This window comes from Falco cherrug, chromosome 20, assembly GCF_023634085.1.
Source record: "Falco cherrug isolate bFalChe1 chromosome 20, bFalChe1.pri, whole genome shotgun sequence".
Taxonomy (NCBI): Eukaryota; Metazoa; Chordata; class Aves; order Falconiformes; family Falconidae; genus Falco; species Falco cherrug.
Genome location: NC_073716.1, coordinates 3584593 through 3612345, shown reverse-complemented (window position 1 = coordinate 3612345; position 27753 = coordinate 3584593). Strand labels below are relative to the sequence as shown.

Here is a 27753-nt window from a genome sequence, read left to right as displayed (position 1 = left end):
ACTGAGGGATGTCGCAGCGCGGGGCAGGAGCCAGGACACTGCCGAGGTTTCATCCTGCGGAGCAGAGGCCGTTAGCAGTGCTCAGCACCTCCCTGCAAACGGGCAGCTCAACAGCACGCTGGCTGGGGTGCCGTTGCCCACAGAGTCAGGCTCTGACCCCCATGTGCTATGGGGAGTCCCCCGAGTCCCCCCTGGCTGCTCCAGGCGGTGCTGAGGTTGCTCAGCCGGGGTCCGGGCTCCAGGGACCCCACAGCGTTTTGCTGGAGCTGTTGCTTTCACCAGTAGCACCGTGCTCGGAGGAGCCGGGTTCCAGTTTGGATTCACGGCCTGTCGTATTTCCTACTCAGGATGTGCTGGGATGTGCCTGTCCCTCACTGGTGGGTCTGGGGGAGCGGGGATATGTGGGCAACGTGTGCATTTGACCCTACTCCTATCCGGGAAAGACCGTTAGAAGGATAATTTTGCATTTTTTTTTCATCGCCATTCAGCAAGAGATCTGTCAGCAGCAGAGGGAAGGGCAGAGGTGTTATTAAAACATTTCATTCCGTGTTATTTACTCTGCAGAAGTGCCAGGGATAGAGTAGCAGCATCCTGATCCATGGGAGCGATAACGGCAGGGAATAGGCTGCTGGGAGCAGCACTAGGACCCGGAGCGAGCGGCGCTGGGATGGGACCTCCAGCTGCACAAACTTGCTTCCAAACAGCTCTCCAGCTTTTTCCTTGGCAGATGAAACTGCCCAGGGAAAAAAAAAAAAAAAATAAAATAAAATTAAACTTTCCTGACGTGGAGCTTCGTGGTTGTGACTTTTCCTGGGGGGAATAATTGCCCCGGCGATGCCATGGGGCGACTGATGGTGGGAGCGTGGCTGGCCATCGTGCCAGGCCCGGGGTCCACGTGTACAGAAATTCCAGCTGGGCTGGAATCCTGCGGGAAGGGGCGGCCGGGCCCCACCCCCCCGCCTTCCCTCCCCCCGCCGTGCCTTTCCGCCGCCGGCAGCTTCCCAGCGCCATGTCCCCCGGCAGCTTCGTCCTCCTCCTGAGCATCCTGGGGGTCCTGGGGCTGGGTGACCCCGGCCCCCTGGAAGACGTGGTGATAGACAGATACTATATCCCCAAAATCTGCCTGCGGGAAGTCCAGATGGGGGATTTCATTCGCTACCACTACAATGGGACCTTTAAAGATGGCAAAAAGTTTGACTCCAGGTATAGCCCTCGGCTCTTTACGGGATGCATGCGGCCCCGGCTGCCGCGTGCTGCGGAGGGGACCCCTGCATGCCTCCCCCCCAGCCGCGTGCCTGTCACCCCGGCGCATCCCCGAGGGCCAGCATGGCGAGGAGCCGGTAGCCCCTGCTTGGGCTGGCCCCCGGATCCCGCAGCTTTGACCCCAAGGAGGGCTTTCGGCGGGTGCTGGGGGTGAGGACAGGGAGCCCAGCGAGCCCTGTACACGTGTCAGCCTGGGGGGCCCCGGTGTGGCCCCAAGAAGCTGCCGAGCGCAGCCCCCCTGCCCGCGGCTGCAGCCCCTTCCCACCCTTTTCCAGCAGCCCCTGCCCAGCGCCCGTGCTGCCGCCCTGGGTTTTGCAGCAGCCCCCCCCTGCCCATTGGGGACCCCTGTGTGTGCCTCAGTTCCGGGGTGCTGCAGGGTGCTGGGAAGCCTGTCTCAGGCACGGGCAGGATTCGGCCCTAAGCGAGATGGTTTTCATTCAGCAACATGTATTTGCATGTGCTGCACAGGCAGGGAAAACACGTAAAGCACTTTGAAACGTGGCAGCAGCGGAATGAAACCCGTTCATTACCAAAGAGGCTTCGCTCTGGCTCGTCTTAGTTTTCCTCAGCCCATGCACCAATCCTGCTCCGCTCACGCTGGCTAGAAATCCGTGTTTGTGTTGGTGCAGCCCCTGATTTGCACCGCCACGAACAGGGGGAGAATCAGGGACACAGCAAAAGGAGGAAAACTAAATGGGCTGTGCTGGGGCTGCAGCCCCACGTAGGAACAAAAACTTTCCAGGCAGGCGTTTTTTTCAGAGCCCTGTAAAGCAAAGGGGTCCTGCTCCGGTTTATTGTGTCTTATCTTTCTTGCGAGCATGAATGGGGGAGAAAGTAACTGCACCGTGCACGGCCACTGCTGCTGTGCGCCCCAGATGTGGTGGGGGTCTGGGGATATTTGCTGCTAAAATCATTGCTTGTCCTGAGGACTGCAGTGTGCTGCCAGGAGAAAGCATCAGCTGCGCATTAAAGGGGATGAAGGATTTCAATTTATCTGAAATAGCCCCAGTTGTTTCTTGGAGTACTTGAAGATTTTAAAATAAAAACAAATCTGCAGTTTAAAAATGAGGCCTGGGATGTCTTCTTTCCTCCTTGCTGCATAAAGCTCCAAATGTGCCATATGCAAAACAATTTGGAAGCAGCAGAAAGCCCGGGAGCTGCCGGCTGTGATGGGTTTGGTCCCACCTGAAAGCATCACCCACCTCCTTTGCACCAAGGGGGTCTGATCTGCACTCCCCTGCCTCCGGGGTGCTGGGTGCAGGGTCAGGCCAGAGCCCTGACCGGTGCTGCGGGAGGCAGCTCCACCCCGGGCAGTGCAGGATTGATCCCGTCAGGATCAACGTGTTTGAGCTGTGGGCTCTGCCTGCAGCACAGGGACCCGCTGGCTGCGTGGGTTATGTGTACCCCTGGGGACGGGGCAGCCCTGTCCCCCCACTCTGTCCCCACAGTGGGCAGGCACCAGGGAGCCCTGCGCCATCCCTCCTTGTCTGCAGGGTTTGTGGTTTGGCTCTGGATCCACCCTGAGCCCTCAGTGCTGGCACTGAGCACCCCCAGCAGAGGCGGCTTTGGGGGCTTCACCCTTTGCCGTGCCGCTGACGGGTCTGTCCCTTCGCCCCAGCTACGACCGAGGGGCCACGGTGGCTGGTGTGGTGGGCGTCGGGCGGCTGATCACCGGCATGGACCGGGGGCTGCAGGGCATGTGTGTGAACGAGCGGCGTCACCTCATCGTGCCCCCCCACCTGGGCTACGGCAGCATTGGTGTGGGTAAGGGGCTGCGGCACGGTGGGGGGGTGGAGGAAGCAAACCCCCCGGGGCCGGCATTAGGGGGGTTGGGGGTCCGGTGCCCAGCTGGCAAAGGGCAGCTCCATTGCCAGGGCAAGCGGTGCCTAAGCAGGGCTTCCCTGCCAGTCAGGGGTCCTGCCCCCCCGGGGGTCTGCTGCTTTCCCAGGGGCTGGCACGCATGGCCAGCAGCCCCGAGCAGCAGCGGGCTTGGGGGGCTTTAGGGGACAGAGCCCTCGCCTTGCCTGGGCTCGGCACTGGTCCCTTCTAAGATGCTCTGTCCTCGCTGCTGCCCCTTTAGCGGGGCTGATCCCCCCAGACGCCACCTTGTACTTCGATGTCATCATGCTGGACATCTGGAACAAGAACGACAAGCTGCAGATCACCACCCTGTCCAAACCGGAGCACTGCAACCGCACGGTGGAGAACTCCGATTTCGTGCGGTACCACTACAACGGCACGCTGCTGGATGGCACCCCCTTCGACTCCAGGTACAGGGGACTGGTGCTGGGATGCACCATTGCCTTGGGACACGGGGCACTGCAGCTTGGATGCACCCTGCAACTTGGGGCTGGGGGCACCAGGGATGGCAGTGACCAGGGGACACCGGCCTGCGGGAGGACACGGGGGCCCCACGCTGCACCCCGGTCGGAGCAGCCTTCCCCCGTCCGTGGTCTCTCTTCCTGCACCTCGGCAGGGCCAGTTGGAGCCCCGTGGCCCCCAGAGCAACCTCCCGCATGGCACTGCTCAGGCTGGGGGAGCTGGCGTGGCCCCAGTGCCGTCCCCCCGCCCCCCTCTCATTCCTCCCCACCAGCTACAGCAAGGACAGCACCTACGACACCTACGTGGGCACCGGCTGGCTGATCAAGGGCATGGACCAGGGGCTGCTGGGCATGTGCGCTGGGGAGAAGAGGAGCATCATCATCCCCCCGTTCCTTGCGTATGGGGAGAAGGGCTACGGTGAGTCAGGCATCGCCCTGTCGTGCCTGGCCCCTTCCCTCCCGGCTCTGCGTGGAGACCCCCACCACCAGGACCCTTGTCTGAGCTGACCCGTGTCCCCTCCCCAGGGACTGTGATCCCGCCGCAGGCATCTCTGGTGTTCAGCGTGCTGCTGGTGGACTTCCACAACCCCAAGGACGGCGTCTTCCTGGAGCACCTGGAGGTGCCGGAGTCGTGCAAGCGCAGAGCTGTGACCGGGGACTTCGTCCGCTACCACTACAACGGCACGCTCATGGACGGGACACTCTTCGACTCCAGGTGTGGGGAGCGAAGCGGTTGAGCAGGGAGATGCCCTGATGTCCTCTGATGTCGTCTCCTGCCCCATTGCTCGGCTGCAAGGAGGGGGTGGAGAATTGGAGCGGGAGGGGGAGGAGAGGGTCGTTAACGGGCACGAAATAGGCTAAAAAAGACCACCCCTGTTTGCTGCATCTCTAGGGGCAAGGTTTGGCTCCTGGGGGAGCACAGCAGAGGCTGGGAGGGTCGGGCTGGGGTGTAGGGGTTGGGGGGAGACTGATGGGTCAGGATCTCCTGCATGATGGTGCTGGGGGGCTTCTCTCGCTGCAGCTACTCCCGCAATCACACCTACAACACCTACATCGGGAAGGGCTACATCATCCCCGGCATGGACCAGGGCCTGCAAGGGGTCTGCGTGGGAGAGAGGCGGCGGGTGGTCGTGCCCCCACACCTGGCCTATGGGGAGAACGGAGCAGGTAAAGGGCAGCCCCACAGGGGCCGGCATGCCTGCATGGTGGGGCTGGGGGCTGTGGCACCCCCTCCTCCAGCCCTGTACACCGGCACACCGCGGGGTTGACATCAGGAAAGCGCTGGCCAAGCAGGGCCAGCTCCTCACTGCAGGGGCCACCACCATCCCCGGGGCTCTGGGCGCTGTGGGGGGCATCGCGGGCAGGGACGCAGCTGATATCAGTGTGCAGAGCTGGGGCTTCGAGGGATGGACACGTCGTGGGGCATGAGAAGAAGCAGGGAACGGCTTTACCGGCCCCATGGCGCTCCAGCAGCTCTCCCAGCAGCTCTTCTTGCCCTTCTCTTCCAGGGGATAAAATTCCCGGCTCAGCCGTGCTCATCTTTGATGTTCACATCATCGACTTCCACAACCCTGCGGACCCAGTGGAGATTGAAACCGTGTACCGGCCCGAGGGCTGCAACATCACCACCCGCGACAGGGACTTCGTCCGCTACCACTACAACTGCTCCCTGCTGGATGGCACCAGGCTCTTCTCCTCGTGCGTGCACGCTCCCGGGCTGCCCCGAGCCCACCTTTACATCCTTCACAGGGCCAGATCCTGCCAGGCGCTGAGCTGGGGGGGCGGACGGGCACCGGAGCAGCGCTGGGAGCGTCAGCTCTTCACAAGGGGCAGCACCAGCCACGGCTGTGCAGCAGGGTGGAGGGTGTGGGGTTGGGGGGCACTGCAGGGTGGAGGGCACAGGGGGTTGGGGTGTAGGGGGACAAGGGTGTGGAACCTCATGGCATAGTGGGATGGATCCAGGGTGTGGAAGCTCAGGGCATGCCGGGGTGGCGGGCGATGGATTTTGGGGTGGAAGGGATGGGATTTGGGGCATGGCGGGGCTGCCCACGGGGTCCGAGGGGCTTTCTCAGCTGCGTGGTCCCCCCTGTGCCTCCTGCAGCCACGACTACGAGAAGCCCCAGGAGGTGACCCTGGGAGCCAACAAGGTGATCGAGGGCCTGAACAGTGGCCTCCTCAACATGTGCGCGGGGGAGAGGCGGGTGCTCATCATCCCCCCCCACCTGGGCCACGGCGAGAGCGGAGGTAGGGGAGCGGCGTGCGGCTGCCCGTGCAATGCAAACCGGGGGGGTCCTGCCTTGCTAGACCCCTGCTGGGCTCCTTCACCCCCTCACCCCAGTGGGGGGGCTGGGGGCATTTCTCCCAGCGCTTTGCTGAGCTCCCCCGAGGTGCGGCAGCTCCTCCGTCACTCGTCTTTTCAGCGCGGGGGGTGCCAGGCAGCGCTGTGCTCCGCTTCGAGGTGGAGCTCATCTCCATGGAGGAGGGGGTCCCCGAGGGGTACCTCTTCATCTGGCACGGGGAGCCACCGGCGAGCCTCTACGAGCAGATGGACCTGAACAAGGATGGGGAGATCCCCGCTGAGGAGGTGAGCGAGGGCACCGCCAGACCGCAGGGTTACGGGGTGCGGGAGGACATGGGGGCGCAGGGGACCCCACCCTGGGCAGCAGCACCCAAAGGAGGGTGTCCCTGGGCACTCGGGAGCCTGAAGAGCTGTGCAGGAAAAGCACCCCAGCCCAGAGCATCACTGCTGGATGCGGGCAGGGCTGTGACCATGCAGGGACACCAACGGCTGCCTGGCTGCTGCCCATGGCGCGGGTCACGGTGCTCCCTGCCGTGCCGGTGCTGCACGGATCAAAGACCCATCCCTGGAAGTGTTCAAGGCCAGGATGGACGGGGCTTGGAGCAACCTGGGCTGGTGGCAGGTGTCCCTGCCCATGGCAGGGGGGTGGACTAGATGATCTTCAAGGTCCCTTCTGACCCAAACCATCCTGTGATTCCACGATCTCTCCCCTCTCCTTGCTGCAGTTCTCCACCTTCATCAAGACCCAGGTGGCAGAAGGGAAAGGTCGCCTCATGCCCAGCTCCGACCCAGAGAAAGTCATCGCCGACATGTTCAGGAACCAGGACCGCAACCAGGACGGGAAGATCACCTCCGAGGAGCTGAAGCTGAAGTCGGACGAGGACCAGGAGAAGATCCACGAGGAGCTCTAAGGAACAGACCCCGCTCTCCCCTGGAGACAGAACTCATCCTGGCCGTGCCATGGCCGCTCTCCCCCACCAGCTGCCCCAGGAATCCACCCCTGCCCCCCCCCCCAGCCCTGCAGGAGGGCACATTTTGATTTTTTTTGCCCCCTATTATTTAACTGAGGGTTTTTTATCTTGTTCCTCCTGGGCAAGAAAACTCACCACCCCCCAGCTAACAAACCCAGGCAAGAAGATGGGAAACACCCATTTTCTTGGGAGCCTCGATACCCCGGGGCCGGTAGCCCCCGTGCTCCAAGCAGTGCCATCCCCTCATGCCCCCCAGCTCTGCTGACACCACCCCTGCCACAGAGCGGGACCGAGGATGCCGGGGGGGCTCTGGAGCCCTGCCCTGCCCCGCTCCACTGCCAAACCCCGTTTCGACCCCCTGCCCCCAGCTCCTGCGGAAGGGCCGGGACAGCAGCATCCCCTCCCCGAACCCCTTCATCCTCAGCCAGCGACTGCACGTCCCGCTCCAGCCTCCTCGCCTGCCCGTGCTGCCTCCTGGGGTGGGCACTTGGGGGGCTTCCCCTCTTCTACTGCAGCATTTTGTAGTTTAGGGATAGGGTTTGGGTTTGTTTTTTTTTATGTACGCGTATAAAATTCTTTAGAGAAGAGAAATAAAGAGAAGCCTTTCATGCTGGTCCCTGCTGCTGGCCCAGCCTCTGCTCCCCGCTGCCCTCCTCCCTGGGGCAAGGGGCTCAGGTTCCCAGAGCAAAACCCCGATATCCTACAGGCAGCCGCTGTTCCAGAAATCCTGGGCCCCTGGAGACAGCAGGGATGGGACCTGGCAAACTTGTCAGCTGGGAGAAGGAAACCACAAAACCTCTCCCACCCAGGCCCTCGGGGAGCAGCATCGTCCCCATCTGCATCCTCCTTGCCCTGCAGCCACAGCCCTCAGTGACTGAGAAAAAATCAGCCCAACTTTATTTTGATACCTAAATGCAGCTAATTAACTCGGCGTTCTCGGGTTTGCCAGTTGTGACCAGCACGGCTCCATCACCTCCCGCCAGCAATGAAAGCTTTTGCACAATGCGTCTTGCAGAGCGAGAGAAAAGAAATTCAAGAAGAGAACAGTGCAAAGGGTCACGGCGAACCCCTCAAACGACAACTTCTACCTTGCACCAAATAAATAACTTCTACTGGTTTCCACGGAGTTGGCCTTTGTGTCAGGTTAATTTGCCGTGAAATATTCCTGCATGTCGGGGCAGCGGCACAGAGCCTCGCCTCGCCGGTCCCTGGGAGCGCGGTGCCCAGGGGGATTTCAGGCTCCAGCACCTGCCGGATCAGGCAGGAGAGTGAGAAACCCAAACTCTGCTCCTGGCATCCCCCAGCAAAGGCAGACGGAGCTCCAGGTGACAGCCGGTGGGCACTGGCAGGGATGGGGACAACCTGGAGCTGGGGAGCAGCGCGGCTCCAGCCCCAAGCCCTGGGCGCTGGGTACGAACTCAGCTTTAGCCAAGATTTTTTATTTTGAGGAGGAGAATGCTGCCTGCGCGTTCAGAAGTCACATTTATTCATCAGCCAGGTGGAGCACAGACCCTGGGCAGCAGGGCAGGGGCTGCCACCCTGGGCTGTGTACTGGTCCCCAAAGAGCTGGTGTCGGGGCTCATCCTGCACCAGCACAGGCTCCTGCTGCCACCAGCACAGGCGGCGGGACGGGACATAAAAGCAGTTTCTCACGTCAAGGTCAGAATTTGCCCCGTGCTGAATCTGGGCTGTCACAGCTTTACCCTTTACGTTACCAGAGGTTACACAGAAATAAGAGGTTTTTTTCCTACCGCTGCTCTGAGAGCCCAGGATCAGCCCAGAAGTTTATGACACACACACAGTTAGCTAAAATGTTCCTTAAAAAAACAGAATGCTGCCATCAGCCTCTCCTCCCCGTCCATACCAGTGGGCTGCAAACGCGCTGCTGGGAGCACCCAGCCTGCTGCTGGACCCGCCCCCCCCCCCCCCCCCCCCCAACCCCTCCACAGATGAACTTAATCCTTGCTTCGTGCAGCAGCATCAGATGAGCTCCACAGCCCTCCGGGGATGACTGGAAAAGCCTTGTTGGCTGGTTTTTTTTTTCCCAGCAAGAACTGTAATGGAGCAAGAGGGATAGCAGGGCACGGGGGCCAGGGCACCGCAGGGTTTGCGTGGGGTGCGTGGTGCTGGGTGCTGTGCCAGCACCACTGGAGCGCAGCCCGGGCGCTTTGAAGCCCACAGAAAGCAGGATGAGAGTTCGTCTTGTTTTCTTAGACAGAAACACAATAGAACTAAACAGCTTTCATCTAAAACAGGTTCTGTCCTCAAACCACAGCAAACGGTCTCCGTTTCCGTACCTGAAACATGGAACGGTTTGTTGTGGCCCTGGGCAGTGGCAGGGAGAAAGTCCGGGTGGGATGGAGCCCGGGTGGGATGGAGCCCCGGTGGGATGGGCACAGCTGGGGTAAAGGGAGTGAAGCAGTTTCCTCCACCTCATCCCTCCTGCTCCAGCGTGGACCGAAGAGGGTGCGTGAGGGCAGGATGTGCGCAACACACAGCAGCCAGGGCAGGGAGCCTGCCCAGCGTCAGGATGGAGCGCAGCAGGTACCAGATCTAGTCCAGCTTTGTCCAGGGAAGGACATTCACTGCCCAGGCGCCTTGCGGAGGGGCCGGAGCTGGGATGCTGCCTTCCCAGCTCACGTCTCGGTAAGGATGTACCGGAGAATCCCATTGACCACATCCAGGGTCTCGTCGCTCTCCAGCACGATGTCGTAGGCATCCAGGTACTTCCCTCTCCGCTCTTCCACCTGCAGGGTGGCCGTGGGGATGGGGGAGGAGAAGAGAGCGCCACAGAGAGAGGAGAGGACCATAAACACCAGTGGCTGGGAACAAAGGTGCTGCCCCCACAGCCCTTGCGTCTTGATGCTACTGAAGAGGGGTCAATAACCACCCCGACAAAGCCCCAGGCGCACTGGGAGCTCAGCAGATACCCCCAGTCCTTCCATGCACCCCACAGCAGCTTGCAGAATCTCTTGCACCCCCTGAATCACTGGGACAGCTGCCTGCCCCTCTCCACTGTCCCCCGAGGCTTCGCGCCTGGGGAAGGCTGGCGCGGAAGCAAGACGACTGCTTCTCACACCCACCTTGTCATTGAGAAAGCCAATTTTGAGGATGTTCTCCACACTGGGAACGCCATCTGCCATTGTCAGATCCCCCATGGAGTCCCCCAGCAAGATGATGCTCGTCCTAGTGCTCAGCTGCTGGAAATACTCCGTACCCTGCAGGACACTGTTGTTCTTGTTGTAGGTGTGGATGAGAGGTCCCTTGAAACGCGTGAGGACTCCCTGTGCAAACAAGACAGGCTGATCCCGCAGCAAACCCTTCGCCGTGCCGCAGCCTCAGCAGCCTTTCTGGAACGGGCAAACTGGGGGGGATGCTCACAGGGCACCAGCTCTAGGTGTGTTCCAAGGAGTGTGGAAACCCAGCAGCCATGAAACAGCTGGGGACAGTCCCCAGGAGCCCCCTTCTGCAGGGCAACCCCTTCCCAGATGGTGAGACCAAACCCAAGGATGGAGACGCTGCCCTGGAGCTGGTCAGGGGCCACGGAAAGCTGCAGTGAGGGGAGCCCCAGGGCGCAGCAGGACCCCAGCAGTAGGCAGCACTGTCACGCTGTCCCATGCTCCCCCGAGGACTGTCTGTCCCAACACACCACCCGTGGGAACAGAGGGCTTCATTGTAAGAGACGTGCAATTTTCTAATGTGCGTTGGGACTTTTCAGGCTTTAGTACATCAACAAAAAGCCTTCCACACTGCTTTAAAGGACATCTGGCCTTCAGCTCAGGAGAGACTTCTGTGGTCAGTTAACTCCATCCTCACCCTGCACCAGGATGGAGCACACAGCGCCGGACACAGAGACAGCAGCACCCTTTCCGCCACCAAAAAAACAAGTTTGAAAGGCGAGGAGTCCCCGAGATTGCGAGCCGATGCTCAGCTGTCCCCGCACCCTGCCTGCCCACCTCATCGGTCCCCGCTCTTACTGCTGCCCCAGCTCCCCGTGAGGACAGGGAAACTCTACCACCCCCCAGGGCTGATGTTCAGGGGGCTGCTAGGGTGGCAGCAGCTCGCAGCCCTTGAAGGCACAGCACAAATGGGGCAGGAGGCCCCGACCAGCCTCTCGGGCTTTGCTGGGACCCAGCAAAGGGTCAGCTCCATCTACAGCCATCGAATACCTAATTAGAGATGTCAACCAACAGCTTTTAACCCAGTAGTGTCTCCGTTAAACATCTTGCAGCCCTCGATTCGCCCGACAACTCTCCTCTTTGCCAGCCCACCACACAAACGTGACGCAGAAACTCACGTTATCATCAAAGTCCATGTAGTTGGACACCACGTTGACGTTTGAGTAGAAGACGTTGGCCTGACGGATAATCTCTTCAAGGATGTCACCAACGCCAGCCGAGAAGATGAACAGGGGGATGTTGTACTTGTGCAGCTGATCAAATAATTCATTGAATCCATCCCTAGGGCAGAAGTGTCCGTTACACGGTATTGCAAGTTTATACATATATATATGCATAAACAACGGAGCGTTGCACAAAAAGAAAGAGTGAACATCATGTCTAAAGAGACTGTAGCCAACAACACAAATTTTGGGGGTTTTTTTCTATTTTTTTTTCTATTCCTCCAAATTTCTAAAGATCTTCCAAAGGATCTAATGGAAAACACAACCAAAACCGTTTTACCAAACAACTTCACTCTGAGCAAATCTGGAGATCTCAGAAGGAAGCGTTAACCCTCCGGCAGCCCGGCTGACTCTCACCTTGCTGCAGATACTGCACGTACAGACGCACACGCCTACACCCTTCCTCCCCTCATCAGAATAAAATGCCCACAGCTGAGCATTGCAAATTTAATTTCCCTTTTCAACTTCTTTTTCCATCACACTGGCTGAAACGCAGCCGGGACTCTTGCCCCGCTCTCTGTCCTGGCAGCAAGGTGCCCGGAGCACCGTGGGCTGTGAGCACCCTCAGCCCAGCTACGAGGCTCCTATTTCTGCCCAGGACTCCCCAAACAAGGGCGCTCTGCAAATTTTTTTGGTGGCACTGGCATTCCTGTGGCATTCCCTGTGCATGCAAGGGGTTTGTCCCTGCACACATCCAGCTTCTGACAGGGACACAGGGCACAGCGCGCTGGCACATGCCCGCAGGAGGGGGTGCTGCCAGCCCACGCAGGAACCCGACGTTAGAGAGATGCAACAGGTCAGACTGGTTGGGAGTGGGATCAAACATGTAACAGTCCCAGTCCGCTGGGACATGATTTCCATGCAGAAGGGGAGCTTGGGCTCAGGAAGACCTGGACATGGACACCACCTCCTCCCTGAGACCGGCGGCTGCTCAGACCAAGGTGCCCCTGAGCCCCTTTTAGGGCCATCGCTGCCGAGGCCAACTTTAAGAGCAAGTTTTAGCACCAGGTTTTTGAGCTGTGGGTGAAAATGTGATGCTGAGCCAAGGGCCTGGATAAGACCCAGCATTTACAGTGTGTGGAGAGGAAATCCCTCCTGGACAAGGGGAGCTGCATGCTGCCCCCCTAGCCCACCCTGCAAGACAGGCAGCTCTCTCTGCCCATCATCCATCCCCTTGGCAGCTCCCGGCCAAGACCCAAGGGAGGTGGAAGCTGAGGCTGCGGCTCACGGCGCTGACTTCTGGCTCTTTCACGATCAGAGCTCAGCCCCAGGAAGGGAGATATGGATCTGCCGCGCTGTGGAGACCAGGCACAGCTCGGGGTGAAAGCAAGGAGACCCGCTTGCACCGTGGCAGGAGGGAAAGGGCCACAGGCAGCCAAACCCGAGCCCCTACCTCAGCATCACGTCCGATTCTCTGACGATCTGGGCTATGTCACCCTTTTGGATCTTCTGCTGCGACAGCAGCTCATGGGCCCTGGTCCACCTAGGGAAAGGCAGCAGGGTGAGCTTCCTGGGCAGCAGCCTTAAGGCAGTCAGAAAAATAACGACTACGAATTCCCGGTATGGCCACCAAGCCTAGAGACAGTTCATGCCTTGTGTCTTGTAGTCCTCGGGGGCAAGAAGTTGCCAGGACAAGGTCAAGATCATTAGATACAAGCACTCACCATTCCACCATGAGCGGACGTTTCTCTTCCAGCGTCCGGTTGGGATCGATTTCAATGGGATAGTAATAGTGCAGCAGATCTCTCAGCTGGAGCGTTGCACGGATAGAAAGAGAACAGAGTGAACGTCACCTCTAAAGAGACTGTAGCCAACAACAACAAAAAAGCATTTCTAAATTCCTCCAAAGGATCTAATGGAAAACACAACCAAAACCATTTTACCAAACAACTTCACTCTGTGCAAAATCTGGAGATCTCGGAAGGAAGCGTTAACCCTCCGGCAGCCCGGCTGACTCTCACCTTGCTGCAGATACTGCACGTACAGACGCACACGCCTACACCCTTCCTCCCCTCATCAGAATAAAATGCCCACAGCTGAGCATTGCAAATTTAATTTCCCTTTTCAACTTCTTTTTCCATCACACTGGCTGAAATGCAGCTGGGACTCTTGCCCTGCTCTCTGTCCTGGCAGCAAGGTGCAGCTTGGAGAGCTTGCAGCGTTTCGCGTGAACAGCTCTCCAAGCTGCACCTTGCTGCCAGGACAGAGAGCAGGGCAAGAGTGAGATGCACGACAGGGACAAAACCCACAGAGCCAAAAAGCAGCACCTTACAAACCAGCACCTACCTTCTTCTTGCCGTCCTCACTGATGACACGACTGTTATCCAGGATATCTGTAAAGGCACCAAAATGCCAACGTCATAGCCCAGAAACATTAAAAGGCTTTCTAAAAGGCAGGTATCCTGCACCTCCAGCGCCAGCAATTCCCAAAACAAGCACGTGGAGCTGAGCACAGGCTCGCCACGGGGTCTCGGCACAGCGGTGAACGTGGCCGTGAACCTGCGGCACGTGCTGATCGTAGGGCATTGCTCAGCTGGGAGAGAGCAGCGTGATGCAAGTAGTAGAAGAAGCAGCAAGAGCAGGAGACAGCTCCCGCAGCAGGCTGGGAGCAAGCAGCCAAATCCCAGAGGTGGACCAAGGGAGAACAAGACGGAGCAGTCAGGCTCGGCAAAGGAGGGAGGCAGAGAGCAGGAGCCACGGACGGAGAACACAAACACGGAAACCAAACAGAATTAGCAACAATAAAAACAACGAGCTCCACTCACTGTGCGAAGTGGGGCAGCGTCTGCCGTTGCATCCGAACCTGCTCAGCGTCATGTCGAAGTCAGAAATGACCTGGAAGGCGAGAGGAGACCAGATGTGCACGTGAGCCAGCACCCAGCACCTCTGCCACAACCACCCAAGGGTGCTGCTGCCTGCACGGATGCAAATCCCAGCGCCCAGGACCTCTGCCACAGCCAGCCAAGGGTGCTGCTGCCTGCACGGATGCAAATCCCGCGCCAGCAGGTCCCACGTGAGGGTGCTGACTCGCAGCAGGGCACAGACCGTTGCCACTCCTGCCAGCCACCAAGCAGATGTCCCCGTCTGAGCCAGCCAGCACCCCTCCCACTGTGGCACTCTTATCAGCACCAAATGGCTTAATCCTGCTGACTTATTGCTGTGGGTGGCGGGGGTGTCCGGGGATTGGCTTGTATTTATAGCTTGTATAACTGAGGAAAACGGCCCATCTGGGGAGAGCCACCAGCCTGGGCCTCGACGGGAAAACCAGCCCCGTCCCCCCTCTCGTCCATGCATCTCGTCTGCAACCCCAAACGCGGAGGGGCTCCCTTGCACGTGGGCTGGGAGCAGCCAGGCCCCAGCTGGACAGGCTGAGGAAGAGGAGGCAGATGAAGGCTTGGACCCAGCGCGAGGGTGATGCACTGCCTGCTCCCAGCCTCATCAGTGCTGGAGCCAAACTGGGCCAGTACCTGCAGCTTGTTTATCCCCTGCTCCTTGATGGCGCGGATGGTCCCCAGGACACGCTCCGGCTGCTGGATGCGGACCGTGGCTTTCTCCAGCTCAGGCACCTGCGGGCAGAGACCCCCGCGCTCCGTGACGCCCCGCGACCCCTCGCAGCTGCGGGGGGGGCCGATGCCCTCCAGCCCCCGCTGTGCTCTCTCCACCCCGGCCGCCTTCCCCGCCTCCCCCAGGACCCCGCTTCCCCCGGGCCAGCCCTGCCCCAGCCTTTACACCCCCCACCCCCAACTCGGGGTCCCTCGGGCCCGCCCCCCGCAGCCCCCGCAGCCCCCGCAGCCCCGCGCTCACCATCGCTCCGCACCGCGCAGGGCCGGGGCCGCGCAGCCGCGGGGAGGGGGCGGAACGACGGGGGGGGCGGGGATGGGGGGCGGGGCCAGGGCTGGGGGGGGCCCGGGGGGGATATCCAGGGCTGGGGGGGGGGGGCCGGGGGGTATATCCAGGGCTGGGGGGGGCAGGGGGCTGCCCGGGGGGGTGCCCGGGTCCCGCTGCACTCCCAGGCTGGGGCTGCGCCCCCGCGCCCGAAGCGGCTCCGGCCGGTGCCGGCGCTGGCGGTTGCGTTTCCCCTGCAACAGGCTCCGAGCCAGGAAGGCGAAAGTGGAAGTGAAAATTAAAAGATAACAATAATACAAACCCCACGGCAAAGGGTGTCTCTGTGCCGTCACACCTCCCCCAGCGATACCACAAAATTCATGTAACTCAACCCCGCTCCACGCCGACAGTGACACGATAAAGCCCCAACTGCTCCCCCGCACCACGGAGACCCCCACCGGGGCACCAACAGCCCTGGCGAACACCCCCACCGGGGCACCCGGGGCATCGACAGCCCTGGCGAAGCACAGAGGAAAAGCAGCACCATGAGTTAAGCCAGTGAGGACCAGGATGGGGGTCCCTGTCCCCTCACTCTCCGTGTGGCACCTTCTGCTGCTCCAAAGGAGCAGCAGGAGCATCTGTCCTTCATCGCTGCCATCAGCCAGCCTGCCTCAGCCTCCTCCTGTGTGAGCTGGTACAAGGGCACTTCACAAGCACTCCATGCTCTGGGGACCTTTATACCCAGGCGAAATAATATTAAAAGGTTGCAGGGGAATCACAAGGCTGTCTTTGCTCAGAGGAGCCATTCAGAGGGTGTAGGTACAGGGTCTGGTGTAATGTGGACTGTGGTTAAGCAAAGGCTGGGGGCAGCCCTAGAGCGAGGGGCCTGGGAGGAGCAGGACCCCGTTGCCTGGGGAGGGGTTTGCAGCCCTGCCAGCCCAGGCACCACTGCAACCAGCTCCAGGCCACCCTTGCATCTGTGACCTCATTATGGGGCGCATTCCAGAACCACCAGACAGGCCGGGTTCCAGAGGCGATGTTGGCGGGCAAGCTAAGAGACCTGTAAGCACCTCAGAGAGAAGCACCTTCCACTGCCTCAGGCTTCAACGTGGGTGATAGCTTAGACCCCAGTAGATACTCATCCTCACACATGGAGAGGAAGATGAGTGCTATGACTTGCAACATCTTCAATGAGCTTCGCCTGGAAGGGAAACTCTGTGATGTGATCATCAGCGTGGATGGTGTCGAATTCAACGCTCACAAGAACATCCTCTGCAGCTGCAGTCAGTATTTCAGGTCAGTGCTTGAAACAAGAAGGGATGGGGACAAACAGAATTTCCCAGCCTGGGTCACACCACCTTAGCGCACCTCCAGTGCTTATGTCAGCACTGAGACTCCAGCAGTTGCCCGTAGCCCTGGTACCCCCCCTGGACACCAGGATTAATCCACAACCTAGTATCTAACAGCAGCTCTGGACGTGGTGTCTGAGGAACCCCCGGATGCGGTGCAGGGCTGGGAGCCCAGCCAGCCCGGCGTACCTGCCGTCGGGCAGGAGGTTTTCCTGCCCCACACGTTCTCTGGCATTCTTGTTGAAGCAAGGTGACCACTCGCCCTGCTGCTCTCTGTCCACAGCCAGAGGCAGTGTCTCCTTTTTCAAACAACCAGCTGGGAAAACATTAATTAATAAACTACACGGCCTCCCAGTGTGCAGTCCCAAACTGGTGCCCAGGAAAGAAGTCACAGGGGATAACGGGGTCAGGGTTTAACGCAGCAGAGCTTTTCCTACCAGAACTGCTTTGGGTTTTGCAGGGCTATGTTTACCAGCAGCTGGAACACCACAGAGAAGAGAGTATATAAAATCCCTGGCACTTCACCTGAAATGATGAGGCTTATTATCGAGTACGCCTACACCAGGACAGTACCGATCACTGTTGACAATGTTGAAAGTTTGCTAATGGCAGCAGACCAGTTCAATATCATGGGCATCATCAGACTGTGCTGCGAGTTCCTGAAATCCCAGCTATGCTTGGAAAATTGCATCGGCATCTGCAAGCTCACAAATTATTACCACTGTCCTGACCTGCGAAAAGCAGCCTATGAGTTCATCCTCCATCACTTTGAGGACATGACCAGGGTGTCCACAGAGTTTCTAGACCTCTCTGTCGACGAGCTCAAACACATCATCGAGAAGGACGACCTCAACGTGAAACAAGAAGACGGTGTGTTTGAGGCTATTCTGAAATGGATTGCTCACGATCCGCAGAACAGGAGGCAGCACATCGCTGTCCTGCTGGGCCAGGTCAGTGCTGCTGCGGCGCGGGCCTGGGTGGCTCTGCGGAGCTGGGCAGGGGGCAGCTGAGCCAGAGGTACTTTGGTTTTCTTGTAAAATTAGAGGAAATTGCAGCCCCCTCACAGTGCTCACAAAGAATTAAGCTTTCAGACCGTTAGGCTATTGCTGCGCTGGGACACAGGTTGCAGATCCTGCGCTGGGACACGGGGCACACCTTTGAAGCACACACCTCCTCACCCTTAGAGCTTAAGTTTAACTGTTCCTCACATCCAGGAAGGGCCAAAGTTCACGCAGAACGTTATCTCTACACACACAGAGTTTGTGAGCATTTGCCTAGACAAGCTGTGCTATGCAAATACCAGCATGCGTTAGGGCAGCGTCGGTGTGCGTACAGGAAAGCACTGTGCCAAAGCAGCGGCACGCTCCCTGCCATGAAATGGAACAATTTACCCCTGCACACCCTTTGCTGGGTTAGCTAAAACCTACATATTTAATTCTCTGGTTCTCTAATAAGCTTTAGACAGCATCGTAGCCTGAAAGCAAAGCCACCCAGTGCTGGAACCATTCCACAAAGGATACCAAGGTGTAAACATTCTGCGCTAATATTCTCACCTTTCTGCATTTTTCAGGTTCGACTGGCACTGATGCAAGCAGAATACTTCATGAACAACGTCAAAACACACGATTATGTGAAGGACAACGAGGAGTGCAAAGGCCTCATCATAAACACGCTGACAGAAATGTACAACCTCAACATGTATGGCCCATCTTACTCCAATTCCTCCAACGTGCTCAGCCGGCCTCGCCTCCCCTGTGCCATCCTGTTTGCCGTCGGAGGCTGGAGCGGGGGGAGCCCAACCAACGCTATCGAGACGTATGATGCCCGTGCAGACAAGTGGCTGAATATCACACTTGAGCAAGAGAGCCCCCTTGCCTACCACGGCACTGTTTATTTAAAAGGCTTTATCTACCTTGTTGGAGGATTTGACAGCATGGATTATTTCAACACTGTCAGGCGGTTTGACCCACTTAAGAAAACGTGGCAGCAGGTTGCACCCATGCACTCGCGGCGTTGCTACGTCAGCGTCGCCACTCTCAACAACTTCATCTACGCCATGGGAGGGTTTGATGGATACATGCGCCTCAACACAGCGGAACGCTACGAGCCAGACACGAACCAGTGGACACTGATTGCCCCCATGAACGAGCACAGAAGCGACGCTAACGCGACCGTGCTGCATGATAAGGTAAACCGACCGCGAGATTATTGGAAGCAGTTAAGGCTGAAGTATGGCGAGCAGGATAAGGAACCAAACAAACATCTGTGCGCGGTGTTACATGGCAAGCAAATGCCTGTCCTTTCATATGGACCCTCTTCTTGGGATGCATACCCAATAAAGACAGCTACCACAGCTAGATAGAAAAAGGGAGCTGTGGGAACCGGAAAGGTAACAAATGCTCCCTTTAATGTGATGCATCATTGGAAAGAAAAAGAAAGGTCACATAAACCTTATTAATTAAATCCTGGAGTTACCAATATAAAGTTCTCTAAGAGATGGCAACTGACTGGCGTGGTGGTGGAGATGCAGACAAGAGTGCTAAACTCTTCCAGAGCTGCTTACCACCAAGAGCCCACTTGCTGCCTGGTCTTCTCCTGGCCACAAATTAAACGCTATACCCACCTGCTTCATGCACTTCAGGAAATAAAGGGTCTAAATCCCTGCTGGCCCAAATAACTCCCTGTGCTTTTACTACTTCAAACTCCATTCCCATTAAACACAAGAAGAAAACCCCCCAAAACCCAGCCACACCATTTTCTCTTCAGCATGCTCTCCCACCAAGGGTATAACTGCCATGCTCACACCTTTTTTTTTTTTTTTTTTCTCCTGTAACAGGTGTATATCTGCGGTGGGTTCAACGGAAACGAATGCTTGGTCACAGCTGAATCGTACAATGCCACAACAAACCAGTGGACCTTTATAGCCCCAATGAGAAGAAGAAGAAGCGGCGTAGGCGTGATGGCATATGGAAACAAAGTGTACGCGGTAAGAGAGAGGCAGCAGCTCTGCCGTGCCACCACCCAGCACCCGTAGTACTTTTGCTAATCTGCGTTCCCTAGATTTTCAGGCTGGGCATTTGCTTGTTGCTTGAGGTTTAGGTAAGAAAGTCAGAGCTAGAACGGTTGATAAGCCTCCTGAGAATATTATCACCTCCGTGGTTTTTGTTATGAAAAATGTATGGACGATTTTTAAGCAGCTGCAGCAAAGAAATTTCTTTTCTGCTGCTGCTAATAGTGTCAGCAGCACAGAACATTTCGCTTGGTCCTGTTTATCCCATCCATGCACTGCATCTAAACTCTGTAGAACTGTAAAATCTTGACAGTTGTACAAAATACTTGTGGAAGTTCCAGAAAGACCTAAGGGAGCAGTCTGCAATAAGCAAGCACTGCGCTTTGAGGTCCCACACTCTCAGCAATGCTCAGACTGAAGTCAATGAGGCAGGACCAGTTACTATCTTTCTTGTGCACAAACTGATTTGGCTGGCTCGGCGGGTGAGGAAAAGCCTATTTCAAGTCCATACCTTTGGCATTTTACAGGTAGGAGGATTTGACGGAAACAGGCGGCTTCGGAGCGTGGAGGCTTACAACCCAGTCACCAACACGTGGAATGCAGTCCCCACTATGTTCAGTCCTCGCAGCAACTTCGGCATTGAAGTGGTGGATGATCTTTTGTTTGCGATTGGTGGCTTTAACGGTTTTACCACCATTTTCAGCGTTGAGTGTTACGATGAAAACTCTAACGAGTGGTACGATGTTCAGGACATGGGCGTACACCGCAGTGCTCTGAGCTGCTGCGTGGTGCCCGGTCTATCTAACGTCAGGGAGTACGTTGCCAGACAAGACAGCCACGTGGACGACGCTTCTAAGGAAGTCAGGTTCATCTCTTCAACAAGTAGCCTGCCTGAATAAGCAGCTCCACTTAGCTAATAAAGTCTTCTGAGCAGCAACTATACTCACGTACTCTAAAATAAAAACCACTGATAAAAGCCGAAAGAATCATTAGTCTTTAAAATAAAACTTTCACTCTGTGGCATCACAAAATGTACGTATCAGCCACAGCCTACAGAGCAACTTAAAAAATATAAGGTACAACTGAATGCTAGAGAAATAAAAGGTTTATTTTCATTAATTCACTTATTACAATAAATTTTAGTACAGTGTATTTAAGGTAAAGAACATTACAGTAGGATTTGTTTCAAACAGCCTATACACACATACTACTTTACCTTACTGGAAGTAAGTACAGGAGTGCTGCTTCCCCAAGCAATCTGCTGAAGTCTATATTATTATCGACAGGAGAGTACAGCTGCTGTGATCCACAGTGACATGGACCTATGAGGAGCATCTGACTATTAATAGTCTTCAAACATCTCGTTAGTTCCACACTTTACATTCATATTAGTAATAGGGTTAGATCCTCAGGAGCACCTGTTTTATCAGACTTCCACTCAGGACTGTCAGATTAGAGATATGATTTATACCCTAGCATAATATGACAGAGCTGAAAATAAAACTAAGCCATAAACCACTTATTTTAAGCTTGCTTTTTAAAGCCCATTGACCGTTACATCATACTATTACAAGGTTGTGTTCAAAATAACCTAAAAAGTTGCAATTCCTTGTGAGTCAGTTTGTCAGTAGCAATCAGTCTACTCCGTGACACACAAGCTGAGCCAATAGTTTTAACATTTACTGTAATGGAGAAAAAATGATATTGAAATAGTATAGCAGAACGCTTGGCGTAGTTACTCATAATGCACACTAAAAGTTGGCATGCTCTCTTCATTTCTGGAGTGTTATCCTACTATCTGCAAGGGAGTCTTATTAAAAATACATACAAACCCAGCATACTAACACAGTATTCAGGTAGTTATAAAACATTATGTACACGTATGGCACCTAGAAATTACGACGACGACTGCGGAGTGCTAGGCAGGATGTGTCCTACTCCACTAATACTTTGAGCAGAAAGGCAGGACACGAAACATGCGTTTTGTGGCACGTATTCAGTAAGGTCTAGAGGTATGGTTGTCATAAGGAGGAGGAAAAACTCCACCTGATATTTACATTAGTAAGGCCAGAAGTCAGCCTTCTAATACTTACTGAATACGCGCTAGGATCTTGCTGACATTTAAGTAGCCACTAGAAACACACTGAAAGAATTCCCAGGCATTTGTTTATAGGATCGTTTTATAAACACCCAGCAAGCTATAGCAGTCAAGGGCCACAAGGAATTTGTTATGTGATTCACAGGTTAGTGGGATAAATTACAGCCAGAATCAAGAATACAATTCTTCCAAACACCTACGTGTGATCCAGTGGATAGTTAAGATTTATCAGTTAAAAACAATGTGCAATGCAATTGGTCCACTTAAAAGTCAAGGCTAAAAAACCCCCAACCACTTAAAAAAATCCATAGAATCGGCATAGCAAAAGTTAGAGCAAACCAGTGGTGTTCACAGTGCCCATCGCTCACCATGCAAACAGAGCATATGGAGATATAGTGCATCACATACAGAACTGTGGCTGGCATTTGCAAATTAAGCTGTCCAGATACTAAGCTGTTTTGACATTGTCTTTGAGTGGAATGTTTTTAGTAAACTATACAGCTTGTATGTCAGCCAGAAGGTCTTAAGGTAAGTGCAATATAAATTTTGCTTAGAAAAAGACAGACTGCAAGAAATTTGTTCTTGCATCTAACTTGGCTGCATGCTGCCACACATTAAATCCACTTAGTTCATATTCCAACTGAAATAATAATCTTGGTATTTGTCCCTACAACTTGTCCATATTTGTGGACAGGCTACAAAAGGGCTTTGACAGAGCTGTGGTGGCCTGACACACCACCATCCTTCAACTGCTTGTTAAATCCCTACAGCAATGTCAGTGGGATGGAGCATGTAAACTCTTCTCAGTTGCTTCTGTGCGAAGCCTGGTAAGGTATCTCAAAATCAGCCCCCACAAATTTAAGTTTAATCAGTGGATTTAGTGCTAAAGCCATAAGGCATTTTCGTGCTTCTAGTCACAAACCCTGCTGTAGGGGCAGTAAAATTCTTAAAACTACTCCAGTCAAATCTGTAAGAGTTCATGGGCCAAACTCCACTGATTAACCCCTTGCTTACAGGCCTCCATGAGCTGGTTTGGTAACAGTCGCTTGTGAACATCAGCCTTACACCTGAACAATTTCCTCTCTTGCATTAGGCCAGCATTGTACAATTTAATCTGCCCTAATGAACCAACAGGCAAATAAAACAGAACACAGTTACCACAGATGAGGAAACTTCGACTAAACTGTCAGGATTTTCAAGTTATTTTTCTTTCCTTTTTTTTTTTTTTTTAACAAGGCTATTCTATTACAAAAAGACAAGTTATTGATATAAAACGTGGCAAGTGAATCACGAAGTGGAGCATTAAGGGATGTACACATCAGAGAAATCTTTACACACTATGTGGTTGAAAGACTTACCCAGTGTTTCAGATATGATCTAGGTTGCCTGCTGAATTGGAAAATGAGAAGTATCAGTTCAGAAAGCTAAACAATTAAAAAAAAAAAACAACAAAACAAAAAACCCAAACTGTTTAGAAGTTCTTTTGCAAAGAAGTTGCCCACATCAAAACCACCAGCAAATCATCATATGAACCAAAGATAGTAAAGAGACTCTCCACCAATGTTTGTCTACACAAATTTTGGAACATCCTGGTTACTCCTCCCTTTCCCTTCCCTAAGATCCCGAGTTCGGCTGCATGTGAAAACCTGGAAAATTCAAACGCAGGGAAGGATGGGGAAAAAAGGAGGCAGGAAGGATGCACTGAAGCCACTAGTAACCTAAACCGTCCAGGAGCACTTATCAGGGGGGATTGTTCAGCGGATCAGTTAACTGAGAGACAGTGATAACTCTAAAGGAAACATTCCACCTTCTGCTCCTAGGGAGTACAGCAGTAAGCAAGCCAGAGCCAACCAGGGCACTGGTTTATGCAAAACCACCTCAAAACACCAAAAGGTGTTTACATCAGCTTAAATCTCGCCACCACAGTATGTAAGGAAATCCAAATATTTAGACTATGAGGACTCAACTGTCCTACTTCAAGAGCAACCCCAAGTGCTGATTGATTTGTTAAGGAGCACTGCAGCACAGTAAGTTTCTCGGGAAAGCATACCGAAGGCAAAGGGTACTGATTGTCAAAGACAGGCTGGAAGCAGGCTCTTGGGGGTTCTTCTGATCACTTTTTCACTAGAATTAAAATGTGTGCAACATTTGGGAAAGGATCTACAAATAGCTCAGGGTTCAGTCTATTACTGTGGTATAATCTCATTCTTACTAATCCACACTGGTGGAAGTGAATAGCCAACGTTGGTGGGTGGCTACTTTGCTGGTTTTCGCTCCTTTTATCAGGCTGATTCTTGACCCAAGTTTCTAATGAAGCTGTCAAAGACAAACTCAAAGCATCTTCAGATACACCTGGAAAAAAAAATAATCTACTGCCTCAAGTTCTCTGTTTTAGAAGTCTTGTGTTCTACCAATCATCCATTTACAAACTCTGCAGCCTCTCTACAACATACAGATAAAAAATATTTAATACACATAGAAACATCCTGAAGTAATTTTATAAAGAAAGATTGTGCTTTTGTTTTCATATACAGGTATAACTACTGCACTTGCTTCCAACTTGGGAAAGCTAAGTACACTAACACCAATATGTGAAGTTTAGTCACTGAGGAGAGAATCAAAGGAATGTCAATATTTAAGTGCAAATAAAACAGGTGCTTTCAAGCACACACAAATGTAACCACTAAATTATTGAGATCTTTAATTTTCAAAATAGAACTGTTAGAGACTTAACTCCACAGAAATCCTTGAAAACAAAGACCTGAAGAGAGAAGTAACAGACTTAATGTTCCCAGAGGTATTTCACAGCCCGATACAGGCTACATTTTTTCCCTGGGCACCACTAAGTAATACTGTTGGATTCGCCCAATTTCTCAATTGCCATCCGTCCTCAATTTCTGAGCTTAAATTTTCAATACATAAAAATGCTGTTTTTATGCCTCAAATCCAATCAACACCCTCATGTCTTATAAAGACTTATCAAGCCTAAAAAAAATAATGTTTTAGCACAGTATTTCCTAAATTCATCAGGAGTGATATTTCAGAAACTAGCACTCAATCTGTGACCGTGGCATTCTCCGTAAGCTTAGGGAGTGTCGGTGTATTTCCTGCATCTGCCTCTCCTGCATTTGCCTTATTCTATCTTTCTGCCACATCAAATTTTGTGGCATAGGGTATCTTTGTGTTCCCTGCAAGCATCTGAAGGGAATTCTCACGTGGCAGGCTGTTGCTCTGCAGCGAGGCTGAGGCATAGGAGGCAAAAGCATCCAGCGCTTTCTCTCAGCACAGTAACGATAGGCCTCTTTCCTGTATTGCTTGTCAATATCATCGCTGTTTTTCCACCCCCCAATGATGAAAACATCATCTTTATAATAACAAATAGCCGCTCCTTCAATGCTAAGAACCTCTGGGGGCAAGCTTTCAAGTATTTCATCCGAGGCCCTGCCAGAGATTTTTACCTTGGCTTCCTCGTTATCTATAGGGTAACTCTTGGGGCAGCATGATGCTGTATGGTAAAAGTTTGTGTTAGCAACAGACATCTGAAAAGAGCAATAATTATCAATGAGTGGCAGAGACTCCACATCCTGCCACTGCCTTGTTTCAGCATCGTATCTGATAATAACCGCCCTCAATCCATCTTCGCTATCACTGTCAACTGGGGTACGAGCAGCAACATAAACAAACCGGTCTTCTACAGAAACAGCTTTGACATCACGAAGGATTTTTGGTGCCGACTCCAAGTTAAGCCATTTATCTTGCTCGGGATTATAAATGGCCACATCTTTAAAGCCAGGACTGAAATTGCCATGTCCACCAATACTGTACAAGTTTCCTTTAACTTCAGTAAGGCCAAAAGAATGCTTTCTGGTTATTAGATTTGAGACTTGCTCCCAAATATTTCTATTTGGATTGTACCTTTCTACAGTCTTGGCAAACCCTGGTTCCATGGAGCCAGCCACATAAACGTAAGATTCTGTCACAGCAACAGCATGCCCATCAAGATGATTATGTATGTGCGGTAAGTTTACCCACCTATCTTCGTCGATGAAATACCCTACACACTCACTCAAGTAATCTCCTCCCTCCGATACACCACCAATCACCATAATGACATCCATGTTTTGTCCAAAACGCGGCAACAATGCTACAGGACAAGCGGAATGTTGTAGATTACCAGACTGCAAGTTCTCAGACCGCAAGGCATGACTCTCCACAGCTTCGGACACCAATTTAACACAGGCTTCGTTGCTCGATACCAACCTTTCAGATTTGACGTGGCGAGTAAGGTAAGTGGGTTTCATCTGAGACAATCTAAGCAGTTTAAAGAGATCTTCAAAGTACCTCTCTCTTTCCTCCGGATTCTTCTGAACCCACTTCAAAACAGTCTCAAAGAGGATTTCTTCAGAGTCCACTGTGATCTCCGAGTCTGAGAGCCAGTCCCTGACAAGATGAAAGGGCAAAGTGTAGAACTCCTCATCTTGGATAACTTTGTGGAAGTTTCTCCTGATCATATCCTGAGCTTTGAGGGCCAGCTGATTCAGGGAATACATATGGGCTAAGCTGTGAACAGCCACGCAGTTGGAGAGGTTGAGTTTCTTCTTCAGAAACTCTCCACAGAACTCTTTTAACCGGGTCAGCAGAAACCTGCAGGACAAACGAACACGGGTGAGGTGGCTGCCTGGCAGCCTGGTGGTGCTGCTGCGGTCAGCCCCTGGCCCCCGCAGCCCCCAGCCCCGCTCGCCTGTCGCCCATCTCCAGCCCCCCCAGCCCCGCTCGCCTGTCGCCCATCTCCAGCCCCCCGCAGCCCCGCTCACCCGTCGCCCATCTCCAGCCCCCCGCGGCCCCCAGCCCCGCTCACCCGTCGCCCATCTCCAGCCCCCCGCAGCCCCCAGCCCCGCTCACCCGTCGCCCATCTCCAGCCCCCCGCAGCCCCGCTCACCCGTCGCCCATCTCCAGCCCCCCCAGCCCCGCTCACCCGTCGCCCATCTCCAGCCCCCAGCCCCGCTCACCTGTCGCCCATCTCCAGCCCCTCCAGCCCCGCTCACCCGTCGCCCATCTCCAGCCCCCAGCCCCGCTCACCTGTCGCCCATCTCCAGCCCCTCCAGCCCCGCTCACCTGTCCGCCATCTCCAGCACCTCATGGACGTTACCGGGGCTGACGCGGATGGTGCCGGTGTACATGAAACCGACGACGGCCTCCACCGTGTCGGGGTCGGGGCCGCCCTCCGAGCTCCACTTCTGCAGCTCCACACGTCCCGACCGCGACTCCGCGAAGCCCCCCGAGAGCAGCGGGGTGAAGTACTCGGTGGCGGCGGCCAGCACGGAGCGGTGCGCCCGGTACTCGCGGGCCGCCCCCGGCCGCCCGCCGCCGAAGGCCAGAGTGATGTCGCAGTAGAGGCCGTGGCGGCGTTGCTCGTTCTGCCGCCAGGCCAGGCCAGAGCAGTGCGCCGGGCACCCGAACTCCTCCGCTTCGGCCTCCCCATCCATCCCCCCGCCGCCGCCCCGCGAGCACCCGCCCTCCGCCTCGGCCGCGCCGGGGCCCGGCTGCTGCTGCGGGGAGGCCGCGGCCGCCGCCATCTTGTCCGACATGGCGGGCTGCGGCCAGGGCGCCTGCGCGGGGGCTGGCGGCGCTGCCGCCCGGCGGGGAGGGGGCGCCACCGCCGGCGCTAAAATGGCGGCGGGGGCGGGGGGGGGCGGTGCGGCCTCAGCCGGCGCCTCCGGCCCCTGGGAGCGGGGCGGGGGGTGCCGTGAGGGGAGCAGGGACGCGAGCGCCGTGCGGCCCCTCGCTGCGCAGCGGGCAGACGGGGCGTTCGGGCCAGCACCGCGGCGGGGGCGGGCGACCGGCCCCCCTCGCCCCCAAACACCCGCCTGGGGGGAGCCCGGGCCTGCCCCGGGGCTGGGGGGGCTGGGGGACAGCCGGGGAGGCCACCGCGGGCAGCCGTGAGGGGCTGGGTGGCTCTGCCACAGGTACCGCAGCTCTGCGGCCTTCTGCTAATTGCTTCTCATTAACATGGCTCTCAGGCAAACTTGCAGGGAAAAGGACTTTACAATCAGGAATTCACTCACTCCTAAGGTACTTTTTTTTTAATTAGAATGAGGTGAGCTGTAGGTGATTACTTCACGTTTACTATGCACCACAATTCCCCAGCTCTTGTATAATGCTCTATCGATTATTTATAACTTCATTCCTCGTTTCTTCCCTGCTTTGCAAAATCT

General features: G+C 55.1%; 4 protein-coding genes across 6 annotated transcripts; 2 read left to right on the top strand and 2 right to left on the bottom strand.

The window, feature by feature from the left end:
• The first annotated feature begins 980 nt into the window (after window positions 1–980).
• FKBP10 (FKBP prolyl isomerase 10) lies at window positions 981–7980 on the top strand. Its single transcript, XM_005439328.4, has 10 exons — window positions 981–1203; window positions 2882–3027; window positions 3344–3533; window positions 3857–4002; window positions 4110–4299; window positions 4606–4751; window positions 5093–5282; window positions 5686–5828; window positions 6005–6168; window positions 6609–7980. Exons 1-10 carry the CDS (start codon window positions 1010–1012, stop codon window positions 6792–6794), a joined length of 1695 nt encoding a protein of 564 aa, XP_005439385.1. The 5' UTR covers window positions 981–1009; the 3' UTR covers window positions 6795–7980.
• A 339-nt stretch (window positions 7981–8319) lies between these two features.
• On the bottom strand, window positions 8320–19975 carry NT5C3B (5'-nucleotidase, cytosolic IIIB). Of its 2 annotated transcripts, none has more exons than XM_055697363.1 (9): window positions 19952–19975; window positions 14724–14822; window positions 14022–14091; window positions 13543–13589; window positions 12921–13006; window positions 12650–12739; window positions 11152–11314; window positions 9938–10138; window positions 8320–9601 (listed from the first exon to the last, which is right to left on the bottom strand). In XM_055697363.1, the coding sequence occupies exons 1-9, from the start codon at window positions 19958–19960 to the stop codon at window positions 9491–9493; spliced, it is 876 nt and encodes a 291-aa protein (XP_055553338.1). In that variant the 5' UTR covers window positions 19961–19975; the 3' UTR covers window positions 8320–9490. The 2 variants fall into 2 exon arrangements, with proteins under 2 accessions (XP_055553338.1, XP_055553339.1); XM_055697364.1 differs by lacking the exon at window positions 19952–19975 and adding an exon at window positions 15061–15133.
• On the top strand, window positions 15197–19945 carry KLHL10 (kelch like family member 10). The gene is made up of 4 exons (XM_027805681.2): window positions 15197–16377; window positions 16891–17380; window positions 18001–18618; window positions 19267–19945. The coding sequence occupies exons 1-4, from the start codon at window positions 16232–16234 to the stop codon at window positions 19462–19464; spliced, it is 1452 nt and encodes a 483-aa protein (XP_027661482.2). The 5' UTR covers window positions 15197–16231; the 3' UTR covers window positions 19465–19945.
• Window positions 19976–20527: 552 nt separating the features above from the next.
• KLHL11 (kelch like family member 11) lies at window positions 20528–27149 on the bottom strand. Of its 2 annotated transcripts, XR_008729970.1 has the most exons (3): window positions 26654–27149; window positions 22897–26182; window positions 20528–20762 (listed from the first exon to the last, which is right to left on the bottom strand). XR_008729970.1 is itself a non-coding variant. In XM_055697333.1 (2 exons), exons 1-2 carry the CDS (start codon window positions 27124–27126, stop codon window positions 24586–24588), a joined length of 2070 nt encoding a protein of 689 aa, XP_055553308.1. In that variant the 5' UTR covers window positions 27127–27149; the 3' UTR covers window positions 20528–24585. The 2 variants fall into 2 exon arrangements, 1 of the variants encoding a protein (XP_055553308.1); XM_055697333.1 differs by having other exon boundaries at window positions 20528–26182.
• Window positions 27150–27753: the final 604 nt, after the last annotated feature.

Bases quoted from the DNA above. Each gene is read 5' to 3' on its own strand.
- FKBP10 (XM_005439328.4), top strand. From the start codon at position 1,010: ATGTCCCCCGGCAGCTTCGTCCTCCTCCTGAGCATCCTGGGGGTCCTG. The intron at 1,204-2,881 runs GTATAGCCCTCG...CCTTCGCCCCAG, and splicing joins GGCAAAAAGTTTGACTCCAG to CTACGACCGAGGGGCCACGG. The intron at 4,003-4,109 runs GTGAGTCAGGCA...TCCCCTCCCCAG, and splicing joins GTATGGGGAGAAGGGCTACG to GGACTGTGATCCCGCCGCAG.
- KLHL10 (XM_027805681.2), top strand. From the start codon at position 16,232: ATGGAGAGGAAGATGAGTGCTATGACTTGCAACATCTTCAATGAGCTT. The intron at 16,378-16,890 runs GTCAGTGCTTGA...TGGGTTTTGCAG, and splicing joins AGCTGCAGTCAGTATTTCAG to GGCTATGTTTACCAGCAGCT. The intron at 17,381-18,000 runs GTCAGTGCTGCT...TGCATTTTTCAG, and splicing joins TCGCTGTCCTGCTGGGCCAG to GTTCGACTGGCACTGATGCA.
- NT5C3B (XM_055697363.1), bottom strand. The intron at 13,590-14,021 runs GTGAGTGGAGCT...GTGCCTTTACAG, and splicing joins ACGCTGCCCCACTTCGCACA to ATATCCTGGATAACAGTCGT. The intron at 13,007-13,542 runs GTAGGTGCTGGT...GCAACGCTCCAG, and splicing joins GTGAGGACGGCAAGAAGAAG to CTGAGAGATCTGCTGCACTA.
- KLHL11 (XM_055697333.1), bottom strand. From the start codon at position 27,126: ATGTCGGACAAGATGGCGGCGGCCGCGGCCTCCCCGCAGCAGCAGCCG. The intron at 26,183-26,653 runs GTGAGCGGGGCT...TTTGTCCTGCAG, and splicing joins GTGCTGGAGATGGCGGACAG to GTTTCTGCTGACCCGGTTAA.